Source organism: Rhododendron vialii, chromosome 9a (genome assembly GCF_030253575.1).
Source record: "Rhododendron vialii isolate Sample 1 chromosome 9a, ASM3025357v1".
Taxonomy (NCBI): domain Eukaryota; kingdom Viridiplantae; phylum Streptophyta; class Magnoliopsida; order Ericales; family Ericaceae; genus Rhododendron; species Rhododendron vialii.
Window position 1 is genome coordinate 866185 of NC_080565.1, and position 18228 is coordinate 884412.

Sequence of the window (18228 nt, forward strand, 5' to 3'; positions counted from 1 at the left end):
GTAGGGTCACATACGTGAATAGAGATCAAGAACATAATAGAATAAATAGTAACTGAAATAAGCCCTTCATTAATAACATAGGAAGAGTACATATTTAAACAGATAGAAGGGATCCTAATTTTCGACATCCTACATCCCGAAGGATTACAATCGGCCTAATATATGTCTAAATGGCGTCGTTGGGTTCGGGTCTCGCCCATCCTCGAGATTCTCTACCATCTTTCGTTGTAAGCTTGGCGCAACTGACGTTCGTACTCCTTTATGACTGCGGCGAGTGCGACGGCCACGACGAGAGTCCCGTACCAGAAGGTGTTGAGACGGTTATTCACGGCGAACCACCGTGGCATGCCTATTGTGACTACCGCACAAAATATAATGAGGGCGAAGAGTTGCAACCATAAGGTTTGGATTGTTATGGTTATTTCGGCTCGCTCGATTTCTCGGAATATGGCGTCTTCCGGAAATCCTCGTCGTCGGGTTGCCATGGCTCGGCTCGGTTCGGTTCGGCTTGATAGGATATGATGGAGATTTGGAGGAGTTATGATGGTGAGGAAGATGATGAGATGGAAGTGGTGGTGGGGTATATATAGGGGACGGAAAAGGGGTGTTGTGGAGGGAAAGATTGGAAATTTAAATTTGAAGTTTGAAATTTGAATTTTGGAGGTTGAAATTTTTTTTTTTTTTTTTTTTGAAATTGGACGGTTAGGGGGGTGCGGTTTGCCACGCCTAATGGGGTGGCACTCGGTGCTAGGTTCCGCTCTCGTCGTTTAAAAGACGTGGAAAAATATTTATCCCAACAACAGGCCGCAAGGTTTACTAATACCAAAAATATTTTCAAGTTTCTAAGTCCCACATTCGATTCTTGATTTAAGTTATCATCCAATTGTTCGGGAATTCCCAGCTCGGCTGTACTGCCAATTTCCGTGCCTTGCTTCAATCCGAAGATTGTTTTGACAGAATTCCACCCAATTTGGGACGGTAAACTTAAACTCAATTCACGTTTGTGCAACGGTCAAACTATCTCATGGTTCTACCCATTCTACCCATGGCCGAGGTTTTGAACCTAAAGCTTTGATACCAAGTTGTAACGCCCCGAATTTTTGGGTACGTTAAAGAAAACATTTTATTGCAAAAACAAAGTGAGTCTAGCTCATTATTACAACATAACTCTCATGAGAGTACTTTTATTACACAAGGGAAGGGAAACTAAGGTCCCTAACTACAGCTCCGCCTGCTCCTTCATCTGAGCCAACTCTTCAGCTCCAAAGGCCTCCAAGGTGTACTGCTCACCTTGATCATCTACAAAGTCTGACACATTATACCAGCGTCGCCACCGATATAATATGTCAGGGTCACCAAAGGTAACACCGTGAGCTACAAAAGCTCAGTAGAACAAACCCATACCCGCTAACCCATAACTTACAAACAACAGGTTATACAATCATCGATTTCCACATGATACATGTATATATAGCTAACAATGACACACCCATATTCGTTAATCATCTATCGTTGGTGTCCAAGATTTCCGTGTTTCTCCTACGCGACTCGTCGTAGACCGTGTCAACATTTTCATTTACAACTCAATCTTTCAAAAATCATTTGTTTAACACACCCAACCTCGGTTCCGCCGTTCCGGTCTCCCGAGTATCCTCACAATGGTTCCGCCGCACCGGGTTCCCATTGGCACACAAAATCTTGCATTGGCTCCTCTCCGCGGATAACCAAGCCATACCTCACCATGGTTCCGCCGGTCCGGGTTCCCATGGGAACGCACACAACCTCACAATGGTTCCGCTATTCCGGATCTCCATTGGAACACACACCCAACTCACATTATGCCACCAAAACCGGTCATAATGTAGTTTCAAAAATATTTCCTTCTTCGGAAAACATTTCCTTTCATTTATCACACCCTAGGTGCCATGTTTCTACTTTCTCGGTTCTCGTGTCTCGTTTACATGCAAAGACTCCGCGGTAGGACAAAAGTAAGCATGAAACATTCTAACAAGATCATCCAATTCTATAATATACTACAAGTAACACATTCGATTTATGTATGTAAGCTCATACTCCTTGGAATATCAAAATACGAATACTTCGATTCACATGGTAACGTTTTAACTTTCGAAAACCGTTTTTTCTTAAAGATCAAACAACATACGTTTTACTTGGAATAAGTAAGTAAGTGAGTAAGGATAAACTTAGAGTTAGGGGTAAGAATAATTTACCTTGATCCGAAACTAGTCGGGGCCGAATAAGCTAGTTGGAAGATTTTACGGGTGGTGAAACTCGCAAATCTGGACCGAACTTTGGATGGCAGTAACTCGGTCAGTATTTGGCCGAATATGATCGTTCTTGGGTCGAAGTTGAAGCTCTTGAAGTGCTCTACGACTTTCGTGAAGGAAGTTGATCCTAGAAACTACTTTAGGTAGGAGAAAAATGGTGATAAAGGAAGAGACAGTATGCTGTCTGGAAATGGAAATCCGAGATTTTTACTGAACTTCGGATGCCAATATCTTTGTCATTTCTTCACCGATTGGGGTGGTTCTTGGCTCTAACTTGAAGGTTTCGAAGTGCTCTACAACTTTTCCGAAGGGAGTTGGTTCCAAAAACTATTTTAAGCAGGAGAAAAATGAGGATTCGTGAAGGGCAGTAAGCTGTCTGGAAAATGGAAATGGCAATTGAGTGAGGGTGTGAGTTGAATGGAAGACATGGGGTGCTATTTATAGCCAACACTTGAGCTCCTCCTCCCTCCTCTATGGCCAGCCATATCTCTCTCTCTCTCTCCCATGGATTTGCTCCATTAAGTGGTCATTTCAAGTCTTTCAATCAAGTCATAGCCTTCCATGACTTGTCACTTCCATTTTAGGCCAAATCTTAGGCCATCATGAAGGGTTTTTGACTTGTCAAGTCTATGGGGAGGTTGCTTGCAAGAAGGAATATAATCATGGCCTAGCTTTGTACTTTGAAAGACTAGAAATGGGTTGGCAAGTGGTCAAAAATAGGCTTAAGGCTATAAATGTTGCTTGTGTAAGTAATCAAACACAAGCACACACTCCATCTCACTCTCTCACTTTCGGCCTCTCTCTCTCTCTCTCTCTCTCTCTCTCTCTCTCTTGTATCTATATACATCCAAGAAAATCTAGGAAAGTAAGTCTAGGATTTTAAGACTAGAACATAGGTGTGCATGCATGGCAAAGCTAGCTTTGCTTCCCTTGGAAGCAAAATGATGAGATTCCTTAGCCCATGATTTTGTATTGTCAAATCAAGGCTTCATTGGCAACTTAATTGCTATTAACCAATGGTCAAAAATTCTCCTAGCATTTATTAACCATTGGTTAAAGAAGGTAAGTATGGGCTTGAATGACTAGTCAAATCTAGGTTCTCATTATGGCAAGTCTAAGGTTGCTTCTTTTGGAAGCAAAATGATGGGATTCTTGTATGACTTGTCTTGTCATGCATTTAGGCAAGTCAAAGGTCTAATAACCAAGGGACAAAAATTCCCCTAACAATTATGGACCAATGGGTAAAGGAATATTGGTAATAATTAGGGTTTGAAATGACTTGTCATGGGAGTAAAATGATTACTCCTATGGTCTAATGGTCCGATAGGGTTTGGAGGGGTTCATAAGGCTCAAAGATGGTCTAAAAGATCCAATTAGGGTTAGGGTAATGTAACTAGGTGAATCGGTAGTTTGGTTTGTCCAACTAGTCGGTTGGAAACTAACCTTACTCGCCAAGTAGGATTTCTAGCCAAGAAATATAATTTAAAGATTTTATCTAACTCGTTAGGAAAAATATACAAGTGCTTTTATAAGCATACTTGTTTTTAGAAAATGACTAGATTGCTCGGCGTGAAAGATATAATTTTATAAGTTTCAAATCTAATTATGACGGATTATAAAAATTAAAAAAATAATTTAGTAGCAAATCCAAGTAATTAAAATAAAATTTAAATATTTAACGAAATTTTTATTTATTAAAAATCAGGGTCGTTACATGAATGCTACAAAAGTCCTTACGAATATCGGATTCAACTAATTTATTACAAGAACCCATAAAATAATATTTTAAGAATTACTTGTGTTTTAAATATTTTTTTGGAGCCTGAAATGGGATCTACAAAATCATGTATAAGTCATTAAGGGCTTTTTCGGCACTCGTAGAGAATTTGTAGTGCCCCTACGAATGTCGAAAAAATCCTTACGCGTATCAGATTGAGCTAAGAACCCATAAAAAAAAATTAAAATAACTTGCGGGTTGAGTAATTTTTTGGGATCCAAAATGGAGCACACAAAATCGTCAAAATAGTCATGCCCATTTCTCGTGTGAAATAGTGTATTGCATTGCTGGGTTGATTACCCACTTTTAGCTGACTTGTCCTTTTTTCATTGGGTGGGCGGACTTCTTCTTCTACACGGAGGGTCCGTGTAGAATCTATTCTAATATTTATTCTAATATATAAAGGGAGAGCACCCTTTGGTGTCTCCACCCTTTGTCATGTATTTTTCTTTCCTAAAATACCCTCTAAAGAGAAAAATCACAAAAAACAAAATAGTTAGTTTTGGGGATATATTAGACATTTTACCACACACAAAAAAACTCCCAAAAACAGTTACCACCCTTTTTCCTTCAACTGCTCCGTCTCCAGCAGTTCCCTCTCATTCATTTCACCACTCTTTCGGCCGGTCCAATGCAAAACCTGCTCTGTTCCAATTAAGGTATTCTCTCTCTCTCTCTCTCTCACACACACACACACACACACACAAAAGCAGTAGTCAAATGCTATGTGGCAACTAACATGGTTCAGCAAAAAGTCTTTCTATTATATGGGTTTTGTTTCTCTAGAAAGTGAATAAGTGGGTTTTGTTTGAGAGAGAGAGAGCATGTGTGGCGTGTGCATGTGCTGTGAGAAGTGGTATGTCACGCCCCGCCCCGCAAAACGACACCCATTGTGGGCCCGAGTCGGCGCGGCCACGTGGCATTCCCAAACGCCAACCAAACAATCACTTAACAAGAGATATTAACTCAGAATAAACCAGCGGAAGACTTAACATTAACATTATTAAAAGAGTCGACGTTAAACCCATAACTTTACATACTTGGCAAACTAAAGTGCAAAACATCCTTTATAAAACGAGTTGATAATATGTACAAAACGATTCACCACCACCGACACAAAAGACAACCCTAAAGCCAACCCCAAAACGCCGACCGGTAGTGGACCATCCTACGAACCCCTGCCATCTGGCAATCCAAAAGAAAACCAGGAGTGTGTAAGATATAGAATAAATCCAATAAAACTCAACATAAAACAACTAACTGAACAACTACAATTTATGTTCACAACACATGCAGTGACACGTCTGCCACATCCCATGTACCCAAGGTATTGTGTCCCGCACACCAAGCTCCCATTCACCGTAAATAGAACGGCACGGCCCATGACAAGGTGTGACTCACTCCACAAACCTTATACGGGTACAATCAACATACACCAATCATGCACGCTAGTAACTAAACCAACCATAGCATGATGCACAACCAACATGTTAACATCTTATTGAAGATATAAGATATCAAACACACTCACCTGTAAGTCGACCGAAGTATGCCAACTTACGGTTTTGGCACCTCCCGATTACTCAGCTCGTTACCTAACCACACGCTTAACCGTATTAGTAATGAGTTCAACGAACGATCAACACGAGAATAATAAGCTCATAAGGAACTAAACAATGGCCAAAGAATAACACACATGAAGTTCAAACACAACAACACTCCCAAAATAACAAAACATCCTATAACCAGCCTGTCTTTAAAAGACTGTAGCATTTTATAGGATCAAAGTTGGGTCATGAAACCACCACCATTAGAAAGAAGGCTTCTAGTACATCAATCTAGATATAAAATTTGCCCAAATTGGACTCCGAATGACTAAGATATGCTCAATTGAAATTACACGTCTAAAACAGAAACTACAGACCCAGCAGAACAGTCTGCGATCGAATGCTCATTAAAAATCACACACTTAATCTTTTCCAATATTTCCAACGCCAAAACAACACCAACTGATCAAGGTTTAAGACTCAACAGCATCCATAGTCAGTAAGCATATTCAACTATGAGAAAACTGATGAAGAACACAGCTATAAAACCTGCCCAGAATTTCAGAATCATCAAACTATTAACTTCGGAACCAAAACTGAATTTGCTCAGACCAAACTAAGGCACAATCTTTACAGATTCAGAAACATATACAAGTCTAGTTTCGGAATCAAGAAACGGTGCCTAAAACCAATACCCGAGCAAGAAGTTATGCCCGTTTTTCCAACACGTGTCTGGGCTGTCTGCCCAGACGCGAATCTGACTGCAGCCCGGTTCAAGATTTTTATCTTTTTCCATACTACTAAGAAAATTCTGAAATTTTTACAGCGCATGCTACACACATAGAGACATCTCCAGAAAAATTACCAAAAAATAACATGGTCAGCCTATTGATGATAAAAATAGGCAACCACAACAAATTCGCAAATCTGTCACAAAACAGATTCTCAGGATCAGACCAACATTCGAAAATTCACAGTAAATTGAGTTCTTAACCTTTTCAAGTAATTCCAAAGCCAAAAGAACAAGCATCAAATCTAGTTCAGATTTCATGAAGAAACCCAAGTAAATTTCGGCATAAAAGGGTGAGAAAATAGACAATCTCAGAGCTGTACGAATCTGTCCAGCAACAGATATCATAATGCAGAGCATACACGAAATTAAGAAAAAGGGACTGAAAATCACCTACTGAATTGAGGTTTCAAACACTCTTCTTCCTCTTCTTTCCACCGCCTCCCTCTCTCTCTCTCTCTCTCTCTCTCTACGTTAGAACAAAACCGGGTTTCTTCTTTTTTTTTTTTCTTTTTGTTTTAAAAGAAACACACACACACGGCACACATGCACAATTTTAAAAAAATATTGCACTTTAGTCCTTTAAGTTACTAAAGTATAACTTTAAAGCACCTCAAAGATAAAAGGATGTTACATGGTACTTATTGGAAGGTAAACTTATAAAGTACATAATTGTTAGTAGACATATTAGTAGTAGCTGTACAGTAGCATTTTATCTGATAGTCTTTAATGCAAGTACTTATACTTATGCATTTTACCTTCATTGTGATTCAGATTAGTAGAGTACGTGAGCATTGTATTTTGGTGATCTATTCGTTTCGATCGAGGTGAGTGGTTAAGCATGTGATCCCTTTTTTTGAAATCCTCTTGAGCCAATCTATCATTGACAATTCGATATTCATTGCAATCCGATAATTGAGAATATTCGTGATTGATCAATTGCCCTTACTTTTATTGTTGTCGATTCGTTGATTCCGTGATATTATTGTGACTATGCAGTGAAGAATGAGAAACTTTTTCTGCATCAGCATGAGAAACTTACATCTAATTTCAATGTTTCATAGCATACTGTTTTGTATTATAGCAAAAACTGCTTTTGGGGAAGATTAGTTGGAAAAAATAAGTGATTTCAATTTTGTTGGACAAGTGCAAAGAGTGGTCGCCGGAGTCAATGGTGATGGTGGTCGGCGGCATAGACGGTGGGAGGTGAAAGTGAGTTAACTCGAGAGTGTGTTTGGTTTGGAACTGAGTTAGTGAAGTTGGGTCAAAATTTCAGGCAACATGGTGAAATTTTGAATTGAAAAATAAAAGAGACTAGAGGCAAGGGCACACGTGATGCGTGTGCAAGTCGGATTTTCACAACGTTTTTATAAAAATGTTTTTCACTTATTGTTTGATCAAGTTTTCACAAATATTGTAAAAATTCAACTTGCACACACATCGCGTGTGCCCCAGCCTCTAGTATAATCTATGTTAGATCCTTTTAAAGGGGAAGGAAAAAGCTCCAAATCACTAGTTTTCTGAAAAACCGAACGGTATGCACCCAACACAAAATTACTAGTTTTCTGAAAAACCGAACCAACTCGAACGGTATGCACCCAGCACAAAATTGAGTAAAACTTCGAGCCATCGCTGGGAGGAGAAGGAAAAAGCTCCAAATCACAAATCCCTAGCTTTTCTACAGCCGGAAGAATGGCTCTCTCCAGAGCTCGCGCCGTCGTCTCATCCTCTCTCCTCACCAAGCTCCTCCACTCCACCGCCTCCCGCCCCTTCAGCACCTCCTCCAGTACTTACTCTCTCTCTCTCCTCTGCACACACATTGATACACATATACCCATTTCTATCTGATTTCTCTCTCTTTATGTTGTTAACAGATGCATTCGACTCGCTCTCTCAATCCACAACACCAGCCGAGGCCTACCAAATCTTCAAGCTCGACCCAAGCTCCCACATCGGCAGCTGCATGCCCCTATCCATGATGCGAATCGGCACCTTCATCCACAACATCGAGATGAACCCCGGGCAGGGCGGGAAGCTGGTCCGGGCAGCGGGCACCTCCGCCAAGATCCTCAAAGAACCCAAAGCCAACCGCCACGTACTCATCCGTCTCCCTTCAGGAAAGGAAAAATTGATTGATACTCGCTGCAGGGCCACGGTGGGGACGGTGTCGAACCCGGGCCACGGGGCGAAGAAGCTGAGGAAGGCGGGGCAGAGCCGGTGGCTCGGGAGGCGGCCGGTGGTGAGGGGGGTGGCGATGAACCCGGTGGATCACCCGCACGGAGGGGGGGAGGGGAGGAGTAAGAGTAGTGGGAGTCATGGAAAGGGGTCTAGGACGCCGTGGGGGAAGCCTACTAAGGGTGGGTATAAGACTGGACCGCTTAAGACGAAGAAGTAGGGTTTGGTCTAGACCCTTTTTTTTCGTTTGTCGCAATTATTGTAGTGATTTTTGTGCATTTCAGAATTTTGTCACTCCCTTTACTAATTTGAGGTAAACTGTTGTATAAATGGGATTTATTTCTCTAGTTTTATTGTTGGTTGGTCATTTTGGGTTTGGTCAATCAAATAAATCGTGCAAGTGACATAGTTCAAACGGGTCTGTTTGGGTTTGGTCTACCAAATTTTCTTTTGCTTGATTGTTCTTGACAGGGCCTTTAAGACGGAGAAGTAGGGTTTGGTCTAAACCTTTTTTGGGGTTCAGGTTTTGATTTTCTTAATCTGATTGTGCTTCTAGACAATTGTTATAACTATTTTTGCACTCTGTTTTCTATTTTGAGATGAAAGTGTTGTATACATAGGATTTATTTCTCTAGCTGTATGGTTAGATGATTGTTTTGAAATTACAAAATAAATCCTGCAAATAACATAGTTCAAATGGGTCTGTTTGGGTTTGGTCTATCCATTTTTTTGTTGCTTGATTGGTTTTGACGGGACCGCTAAAGATGAAGAAGTAGGGTTCGGTCTAGACCTTTCTTTGGGTTCAGGTTTTGATTGCCTTGATCTGATTGTGCTTTTGTAACAATTGTTATTACGATTTTTGCTCCCTGTTTTATAATTTGAGATGAAACTGTTGTATAAATGGGATTTATTTCTTTAGGTGGATTCTTAGTTGGTTGTTTTGACTTGGCTGCCTTGAGAATTTGGAAGATAAATCCTGGAACTAAGATGGCTCAAATGGGCCTGTTAGGGTTTGGTCTATCCTTGTTTTTGTGGCTTGATTAGTCTTGACTTGGCCTTATGAGCGAGAAAAATTCTCTCTGAGTGTTTGTGTGCAACTAATGTTTTATGCTTTGGTCCATGTTAGTTTTTGCCGTTTAAAAAATTCAAGACGTATATACTGTTGAGATCAATCCATTGGCCACAAGGGAAAATGGGATTATTGCCTACAGGTCTATTGTTATTTTGATGAACATGTGGAATTTGGAGAATAAATCTTGCAAACTACATATTTCCAATGTGGTTAGGACTGGAAGGCTTATGGCTCCCAAATCAAGGTGCATGGCTCCATCTCCTTGGTGCTCTCTTTTCTTTCTTTGAGTCGACCACTTGCCCTCTTACTTTTGTGTGTTTGATAGTAATTCTCTTTACATGTGTGCAGCTAATGAAGGATTAAGTTAGCATAAGGGGGTGAGGCTGCCTTTTTCTCTGGGTGGCTGCAGTTATACACATTGACCAAACTCACCAAAGTGTGCTTGGAACAGGACGATAACTCATAATTACGTTGTATGTTTTCTGATGCAACGTGTTATATCTGTTATGGTTGATAATTGTATTGATGTTAACTTTTTAAATTTCTAGAGGTAATTGAAGTTTTGTCGAGGGTGTACTTTATGTGGTAGTAAAATGCTGAATGTCTATACAATGTATACATTATAGAGACATCTAAGAAGCACATCTCCTTTTTATCCTTGTAATGCTTTGGTCATTCATTGATTAATAAAATCTCTTTCTTTGCTTAGGGAAAAAAAACTGTCAGCCATCTTCTTCTTCCTCCTTGTCCAAAGCCAAATCTCAATCATCCTCTGCCGTCTCTTGCTCAACTCCGGCCAGCCCGCAGCTTTCCTCCGGCCAAACCGTCTGTTTCCAAAGCGCAGAAGGCCAAGAAGCTTTGGTCCATCTACGAGAAGCTCTCTTGTGAAGGCTTCTCCGATGATCAAATCAAAGGCGCTCTCTCCGCTCTGAAGGTGGCATTTTTTTGCCTCGAATATTCATTCTCTGTTTGGTTTACGAGAAAATGTGGGAAATTATACGGGATTAAGAAAAGATTGAACTCCGTTGTAGTCTAGTTTACTTCAGGCATGTGCCTCGATTCAATTGCTATGCTATTGTTCTTCTTCAATTTGTTTCTGTTTTTTCTTTTTGATATTATTAGCATCATATGGGGAAATGGCCTATGCGATGGCAGCCTTTAAGGTTCAAAACGTGCATTGTAGTTTGAAAATGTCATTGAAGTATGCAGAAGTGTATTGAAATGTGTGAAAAGTAGAGGTGCGCTCAAGCTAGCGCAAACATCTAGTTAACAAAGAAAATGTGTCTAAAGTGTATTTAGTTTAGAAACTTGGCATTATTCGACCGTCACAAGGGCTATTCTTAGCTCTGTTCTAAAAATCAGTCAAGGCGGCCGACTAGTTGGTGCCTAGGTGCTACGCAGGGGTTTGATGCCTATATAAAAATTGGCCTAGGCGCCGACTTTTTGGTCGCCTAGGGAGCTGGACCTCTAGGCGCTCCTCTTCCGCTCGACTAATACCTAGCGACTTGTTGAGCACTGGTTCTTAGCATCACTGTTTAGTGTATACTACCTGCATTGTTTTTGTGGGTAAGTAGGCAATGTGAACTGGGCAAAGATATGTTATATGGTCTTCATTTAACTAAATGCACTATGTTTACGCAATATCTGTTTTGTATAGTTTTTCAGTGTGTGCTTAATTTTTGGTTTGATGAGTTGCTAACCTGTCTTCTTTGTTTTTTTCTAATCTTCATTGGATAGGTAAACAAAGAATATGTACCTTACATTTTGTCTGAAAGATTCAGTCTCCGTTTCATTTCTGAAACAATGTAGAAAAATAGGCGAGGATGAAAAGAACTTGACTCCGTTGCACTCCCGTCGAGTTCAGACACGTGCCTCAATTGCTATATGCTATTGTTCTTTTTCAATTTATTTTTCTACTTCCTGCATTATATATAGTTAATGTCATATTGGAAAACGGCTGCTGTGGGCAGTTCTTAAGGTTCAAAATGTGTGTATTAGAATGTGTGAAATTATACTAAAGTTTGTGAAAAGTACATCAAATTTCAAAATTTGGCTCTAAACGGGCAGTTGTTAGCAATTTAGCATTGTTTAGTATTTGCATTGTTTTCTGGGTGAAATAAGTAATGTGGACTGACCAAATAATATGTTACTACATTCAACTAAATGCTGTACTTCATGTAAATGTAATATTCGTAGCTTGCGACTTTGTCTGATATTTCAGTGTTTGCCAACATTTTTTTGTTGGATATGTTTCTAACATGTTCTTCTTTGTTTTCTAATTTTCAATGGATAATGTACTGTACACTGGAACCCTATGTTGGTTTCTTCTAATGCCGTGTTCATGGTTGCGTTATTCCGTTGTCCATATTCTTCTTTGGTTTTTCTTTTTATTGGAAGAGCCCGATGTAACTTAGTTTGTTGATGATATCTATCAAACATGGATCTTAGTTCGCTGATGCTATTTCTAAGATCAATGGTTTATTCTGTCCCTTCTAATTCTTACTCATTGTTTGCTTTGTTGAATAATTTTGTCGGTGTTAAATATTACTGGAAGTCCTGTCGTAATCTTAGTTTGCTGGAGTACTATTTTCACCATGCTAGTCTCGAGGCTGCACTTGATTGGCTATGCTTAATTTGCGTGGGAATGAGCTTCTGCTGAAGTTTTCTACTGGGACATCTCTCTATACAAATGAAGGTATTGTTAAGCAATAGGAGTCACATATTTAGTGTTTCTTAGAAATGCAGCGTGCTGCATAGCAGTAGGTTCATACATATCAGTGTGGGACATGGAGACTTGTGCTTTAGCATAAGTTCCTTAATATCGATCATGCTAGGAGGTGCTGTTGGGATCATATCAACTTAAAGAAAGGATTGAAGTCCTTTGGTGGATTCATCTGCCAAGATTTAGGAGGAAATGCCTGAACTTAATGTTAGAATCAAGGGGCGTTCAGATGATAATACTCTGGATTCCTGCCAGCCGTCTCAAGCAGATTGGTACGGAGATATCTGGAACATCAGGAAGAGGGAAGCAAAATCCTTGTGCAACTTTTATCTCACTGTTTTTAGTTGTCAAAGTTAAGATAATATTAGTCCCTTCATCTGGATCTCCAAAAATAATCAAAATAAAGTTCAACAGATTGTTTGTGTATAGAACCATGATTTTAGTCAACCTAATTTTGATAGGTAATCACTCAAAACACTACAGCCTTGCTAGAAATTCTTTTGACACCTCTTGCAATTCCTTCGTCACCAGCACTCTCTATGGAAAAACGACTGTTTGTGCTTCACAAGCCAAGCCCATGCACCTACTGCCTGTCTACTAACCACCATATATCTAGGTTCTTGTACCTCTGGTCCTCTACCCTAGTTTTGTTTTCGTAGTCGCATTTCTATTGGCTTGAGAAATTCTAAGTTTTGCAATCTTGACGGAACTCATTAATTTTTTTTTTGTAGAGGTAAAACTTTCATCTCACCTCATCTACTTTATTGACACATCATAGCTCCCACCCTTAGTCTCGGAGTACATATGGTGTATGTGTTGTGTACTTTAATTTCGTATGTATGTGCATTGTACGATTCTTCTCTTCATGCTTTTTACTTGCCTGATCCCTGATGCCTCTGTTTGTTTGATAGGGTATTTCATATGTTCTTGCATTTTATTTTCGTTCTTTTCCCTTATGCTTTGGTGGCAAGCCTATGAAAGTCCTTATAAATGATGCTTGAAATTTTTACTACTTTTTCGCCCCACAGAGAGCTTGTAGTGAGCATGATTAATGCTTTGAATGAATGAGATATACTCGTTTGTCGATGCCAGGATGAATCTTAAACTTGGGAAGCTGACTCAAAACTCAAGCATTTGCTTGAGGTAATTTCTGTTTGTATTGTTTCTAGTACTAAGAAGATATTATGTGTTTTCAGTTTGGTTGACAGGTTGAGGAGGTAACTCCTCTGTCTTTTTATCAGTTTAATCTTGTCCATTGTATGCAGTAAGAAAATATGTTGGGTTATATACAACGCGAGGCTAGATTATCGAGAAACATGTATGCTCAAAACAAATGGCTTGTTTCCTTTGCTGGATAGGCAAGACACCGAAATAGGCATAATGAATTCGGTTATGACTTTGTGCTGTGGGAAATGAAGTTCAAAGTACACTCTGGGGTCAACTTCCGCTACCGCTTCAACGGAGGCTTTGAAAAGGAAAATTCAAAAAATTGATGACAGTTTAGAAATAAAGAGTGTGTGATGCCGAATCACGTCTTGAAGACTCAAACCTATCTTCTTGAATCATGAATACTGTCTCAGAACTCACAGTTCAAGGTGGTTCAATTGCTTTCTGTTATTTACTTGTGAACACTTGAATTCATTACATTCAATTAGATAAGGGTCAAATGCTTTCATAGTGGCTAAGAGACACAGGTAAAAATGCTAAAAAAGTGCATTGTAGTTCATTCCATTCAATGACTAGTTCTGATTCTTGGCTCTAAGGAAACACGGTTCCCTCCTTTTGGATCTTTGTGCACATTTCAGGACTGCAACTTCATCTTCTTAACATTTCCGTTTTTCCTTTATATTTGATAAAATCACGGGACTATCATAATGGCTTTCAGGAACTCAGGTCTTCAACTATTTTGGAATGCAGATTGGAGGCAATGGTGTTCTTGTTTCTCCTCTGACCTACAATTCTGATGAAGAACCCCCTCGATGGCACGAACTCCTTTCAGAGCGCGGCATGTAGTCTTTTGGGAATGCTGCCTTGGGTGGTTTTTGCATTCTACAGCATTAGCATGTTGAATAACTCCTGGAGCTTGTGTTAGAAGAGAATTCAGCTCAAGAAGTTGCAACACTTACATGTATTTCGGCGCATTGTACAAGTATTTTTATGTTCCAAATTGACCTCCATTATACTTGCTTTCAAATTTTCTTAGTTTAAATCTACGAGCGTTTTTTCCTCTCCCTCACCGACCCTCTCTTGTTGTAATCATGACAGTTGGAATCTAATCAGTTTGTTCTGAAATAAGCTGTCATAGATTGGACTCTCTCTCTCTCTCTCTCTCTCTCTCTCTGGGTGCAACTGTCACACTCCTATCTCTCTTTTTGTTTCTCCTTTTTCCTCCTCCACCGCCGTCAAAACCCTCTCCCTCGGTCTCCTACCCTCTCCCTCGGTCTCCTACCCTCCATGGTGGTACCTTCCATGGCGGGACATGATGAGTGCAATTTTGTTCATCATTCTTAAAAGAGGGTGAATAAAATCATCTCTCCTATTGGCTAAGACCTGATAAGGGGACCACTCTTAACCCAAATAGTTAAATTTGTATAATTAGTTGAGAATAATCACCTAAATTCTCCACTTTGTCATGTTTGTTTGGATCCTTTATGAGGATTTTTCTGTGAGAATTTTGTGAGGATTTTCATTCAGACCGTCCATCTTGGCAATCAATGGTCCGAATGTGTTTATATTTTTTACTGATAATAGTTGATTTTTACCGGTCAAAAATACAAACACATCCGGACTATTGATTGTGGAGATGGACGGTCCGGATTCCATGAAAATCCTCACACGATCTTCACAGGGAAGAATCCTCATATAGAGGATTCATATCAATGGCAAAGTACACCCTTCAAATAACTTTGGACGGGTTTGGTAGATTCAGTGGGATATGTAAAGATTGCAGCTGTAAGTCTGGATAATTCCTTAGCCATCAAAATTTGAACCAAAAAGGTGTATTGAAATTTGTGGGGACATATATTTACTATTCAACCTGTTTAGATTAGCTTGCCACATACTAGAGATTCAACTATATTCGCCGCGAACATGCTGTACTTGATTATGCAATCTGGTCATATCAGTTGTGAACATGTTGTACTCTGATTATGCAATCTGATCTACGCTGATTCAATTCAATTTGTGGCAGATATATCTAGCTTACTATATATATCTTTGTTAATTCTTCACATAGAATTATTGTGAACTATCTATTAGTTTTTCTAATAACAAAATTATACTTGTGAATGCAACTCATTGACGAAAGTTGGATGGTCGGCCCTGATAAGCACCTGATATTACAATATAGGGTGCGCTAGGTCTTTAGTTTAGTCTAATTTCATTGCTAATTTGGTTATCTTTAACTGCTTTTGCTCGTGGAGTTTGCTGTTTCTGTTTTGTAGGAAATCATCCAAATAAAGGAGTTTTAAAGTCCGAAGCCTAGGCAGGAATGACTTGATGGTGACCCGACAGCTTGCCAAGGCTAGGCAAAGAAGGCCAAGGCAAGGCAAAGAAGGCCAAAGCAAGGCAAAAGCTCAGCGGCTGGAGTTAAGGCATTCGGCATCGATGGGAGAAACCACATTACATCGATGCCGAACCAATTAGTGAAATTTGGCCTAAGCTGCTCGGCATCGATGGAAGAAAGTAGTTTACATCGATGCCGAGGCCTTTAGCACAGCAGCCTAAGCCCTTCTCCATCGATGCCGAGGCTGTTAGGAGGGTGATTTCAAAGCATCTCTTGAATAATATTGGGGCGCATACGAAGTAGATTAGATTGGGCTTACATCATTGTAGATCTAGATCTAAATTTGGTTTTTGTTTTTGAATGTTCTTCAATTTCTTGCTTGAATCTTTATTTTCTGTCTTAATTAGTTAGATTTGAATATTGTCGTCTTTATAAAAGTTGTAGTGAATTTTTCGATCTATCGTTTAATCCAATTTTCTTCTAGTGTTGTTAATTCAATTATGTTAAGTAGATTTTTGCTTACTCCTATCTCAATAGATATGTGTGAGTAGTTTTCCAAGGTTAGGTCATGGGGTGACTAACACCTCATGGCTCAAGTAGAATTGCGTTTTTCACCATAAAGTTTAAACCTTTGGTTCGGGAATCGATGTGGGATTTGGGTTTATTTGTCAAATCGCTAATGTGTTAATCTCCTTGATCATGTGTAGGTAGGAGTATCGCCTACCTACCACACATGATACTTGGAGCTCTGACGCACGAGGCATTTGCTAAATAAATTCTAGAGCTAGCTTGGTAATCGAGCCATTTTATTTTCCGATTCGGGAACCTTGATTGTGTATTCTGAACTGCGTATTTGGGTGAGAAATGCAGTTTAACTTGAGTCGTGAGTGTTAGTAATTCCTAGACCTAACCTGTCTTTTATCTTAGTTTATTAGCTTTTCAATTTAGTCCATTTTCATTTCTACTACACGCGTAAAACCAAGTTGGCTGTCTAAAAGTCGAAAGCCCTTACTTGCATCTACAAATCCAGCAAAGCCGTATTAATTATTTCCTTGGGTACGATCCCGGACTTCCGAATTATCATGCTTCAACTGACGTATTAGGCCCTACGCTCGGGGTATTATTCCATTACATCAGAGCAAACGAAGCAGGCCCATGAGCGGAGATATCGGGCGAGGTACCACAAAACTAAAGGAAAGTGCCCCATACATGAGCATCTCATTTGCATTAAGGACTCCAGGAGATTAAAAAAAAAAAAAAACTTTCGTGGAAAGAACACCAATTAATACTCAAATATGGAATGTTATCTTCAAATATGGAATGTTAACTCAAGGATTCGGTAGTAGTTTTCTGCACATTTTGTTTATCCTCAATGTCCTCGAACTCCTCATTTTTTGTCACACACAAATGACGACATTGAGGACACAAAAGTTTTAACAGAATAAACAACCACCTCTAGCTAAATACTAGTAATAGCCCAGACCAAGAATAACAGAATGTAACACACCCACCATTTGCCAACAAGAACAAAGCACCACGAAGAGTCTGCTTGTCCTTCGACTCCTTGTGAATGTTGTAGTCGGCTAGAGTCCTCCCGTCCTCCAATTGCTTCTCTGCAAAGATCAACCTCTGCTGATCCGGTGGGATGCCCTCCTTGTCGTGGATTTTTGCCTTCACATTATCAATTGTGTCGGAGCTTTCCACCTCCAGGGTGATGGTCTTGCCACAGTGAGGGTTTTCACGAAAATCTGCATCTGTGGGAATATTCAATGACCCAACCAAAATCAGATACCGTCGTCAACAGAGATAAGGGAAATCATTAATTCAGATCTCAAAACCATGATTACTTTGGACAGCGGTTGACGCAGCGGAATTAACAAGGGAGATGATTACTTTGGACAGCGGTTGACGCAGCGGAATTAACGAGGGAGATTAGTCGCATACTAATCAAACGAACTATAAATTCGAGTCCACGAGAGAAGGAGACAAATTTGAATATTATCGATAAATAGCTGCATAAACATTAAGTTTACAACCATTTCATTTTATATAGGGCGAAACCCGAAACCCTAATAATAAAAAGCCGAAAAAATAAAAAGTCCTAAAATTTGGGGATTTTCCTAAAATTGAAAACACGAAAGAAAAACAGGATTTTCCCAAAAAGAACAAACTAAAAAAGAATTACGGTCAAAGAGTTATTAACGAAACAAAAATTTTCTAATACGGCAAAAAAATGCAATTAAGGGCCCAAACGAATGATTCGGGCCAAAAAACACCATATGTCATGACCTTTGGGTAGTGAATCTTGACTATAACGCAAAAATAAGTCAGTCCATAAGTTTGGGCCCGATC

At 39.7% G+C, this 18228-nt stretch overlaps 1 protein-coding gene, 2 long non-coding RNA genes and 1 pseudogene across 3 annotated transcripts; 2 read left to right on the forward strand and 2 right to left on the reverse strand.

Annotated features, from left to right (window-relative positions):
* Nucleotides 1–5029: 5029 nt before the first annotated feature.
* On the reverse strand, nucleotides 5030–5884 carry LOC131301418 (uncharacterized). The gene is made up of 2 exons (XR_009191277.1): nucleotides 5597–5884; nucleotides 5030–5250 (listed from the first exon to the last, which is right to left on the reverse strand). It is a non-coding gene; the product is annotated as an uncharacterized LOC131301418 (long non-coding RNA).
* Nucleotides 5885–7978: 2094 nt separating this feature from the next.
* On the forward strand, nucleotides 7979–8992 carry LOC131301434 (large ribosomal subunit protein uL2m). Its single transcript, XM_058327734.1, has 2 exons — nucleotides 7979–8188; nucleotides 8277–8992. The coding sequence occupies exons 1-2, from the start codon at nucleotides 8095–8097 to the stop codon at nucleotides 8795–8797; spliced, it is 615 nt and encodes a 204-aa protein (XP_058183717.1). The 5' UTR covers nucleotides 7979–8094; the 3' UTR covers nucleotides 8798–8992.
* A 4528-nt stretch (nucleotides 8993–13520) lies between these two features.
* LOC131301435 (uncharacterized) lies at nucleotides 13521–14687 on the forward strand. The gene is made up of 2 exons (XR_009191279.1): nucleotides 13521–13966; nucleotides 14289–14687. It is a non-coding gene; the product is annotated as an uncharacterized LOC131301435 (long non-coding RNA).
* A 2644-nt stretch (nucleotides 14688–17331) lies between these two features.
* Nucleotides 17332–17754, reverse strand: LOC131301573 (ubiquitin-like; annotated as a pseudogene).
* Nucleotides 17755–18228: the final 474 nt, after the last annotated feature.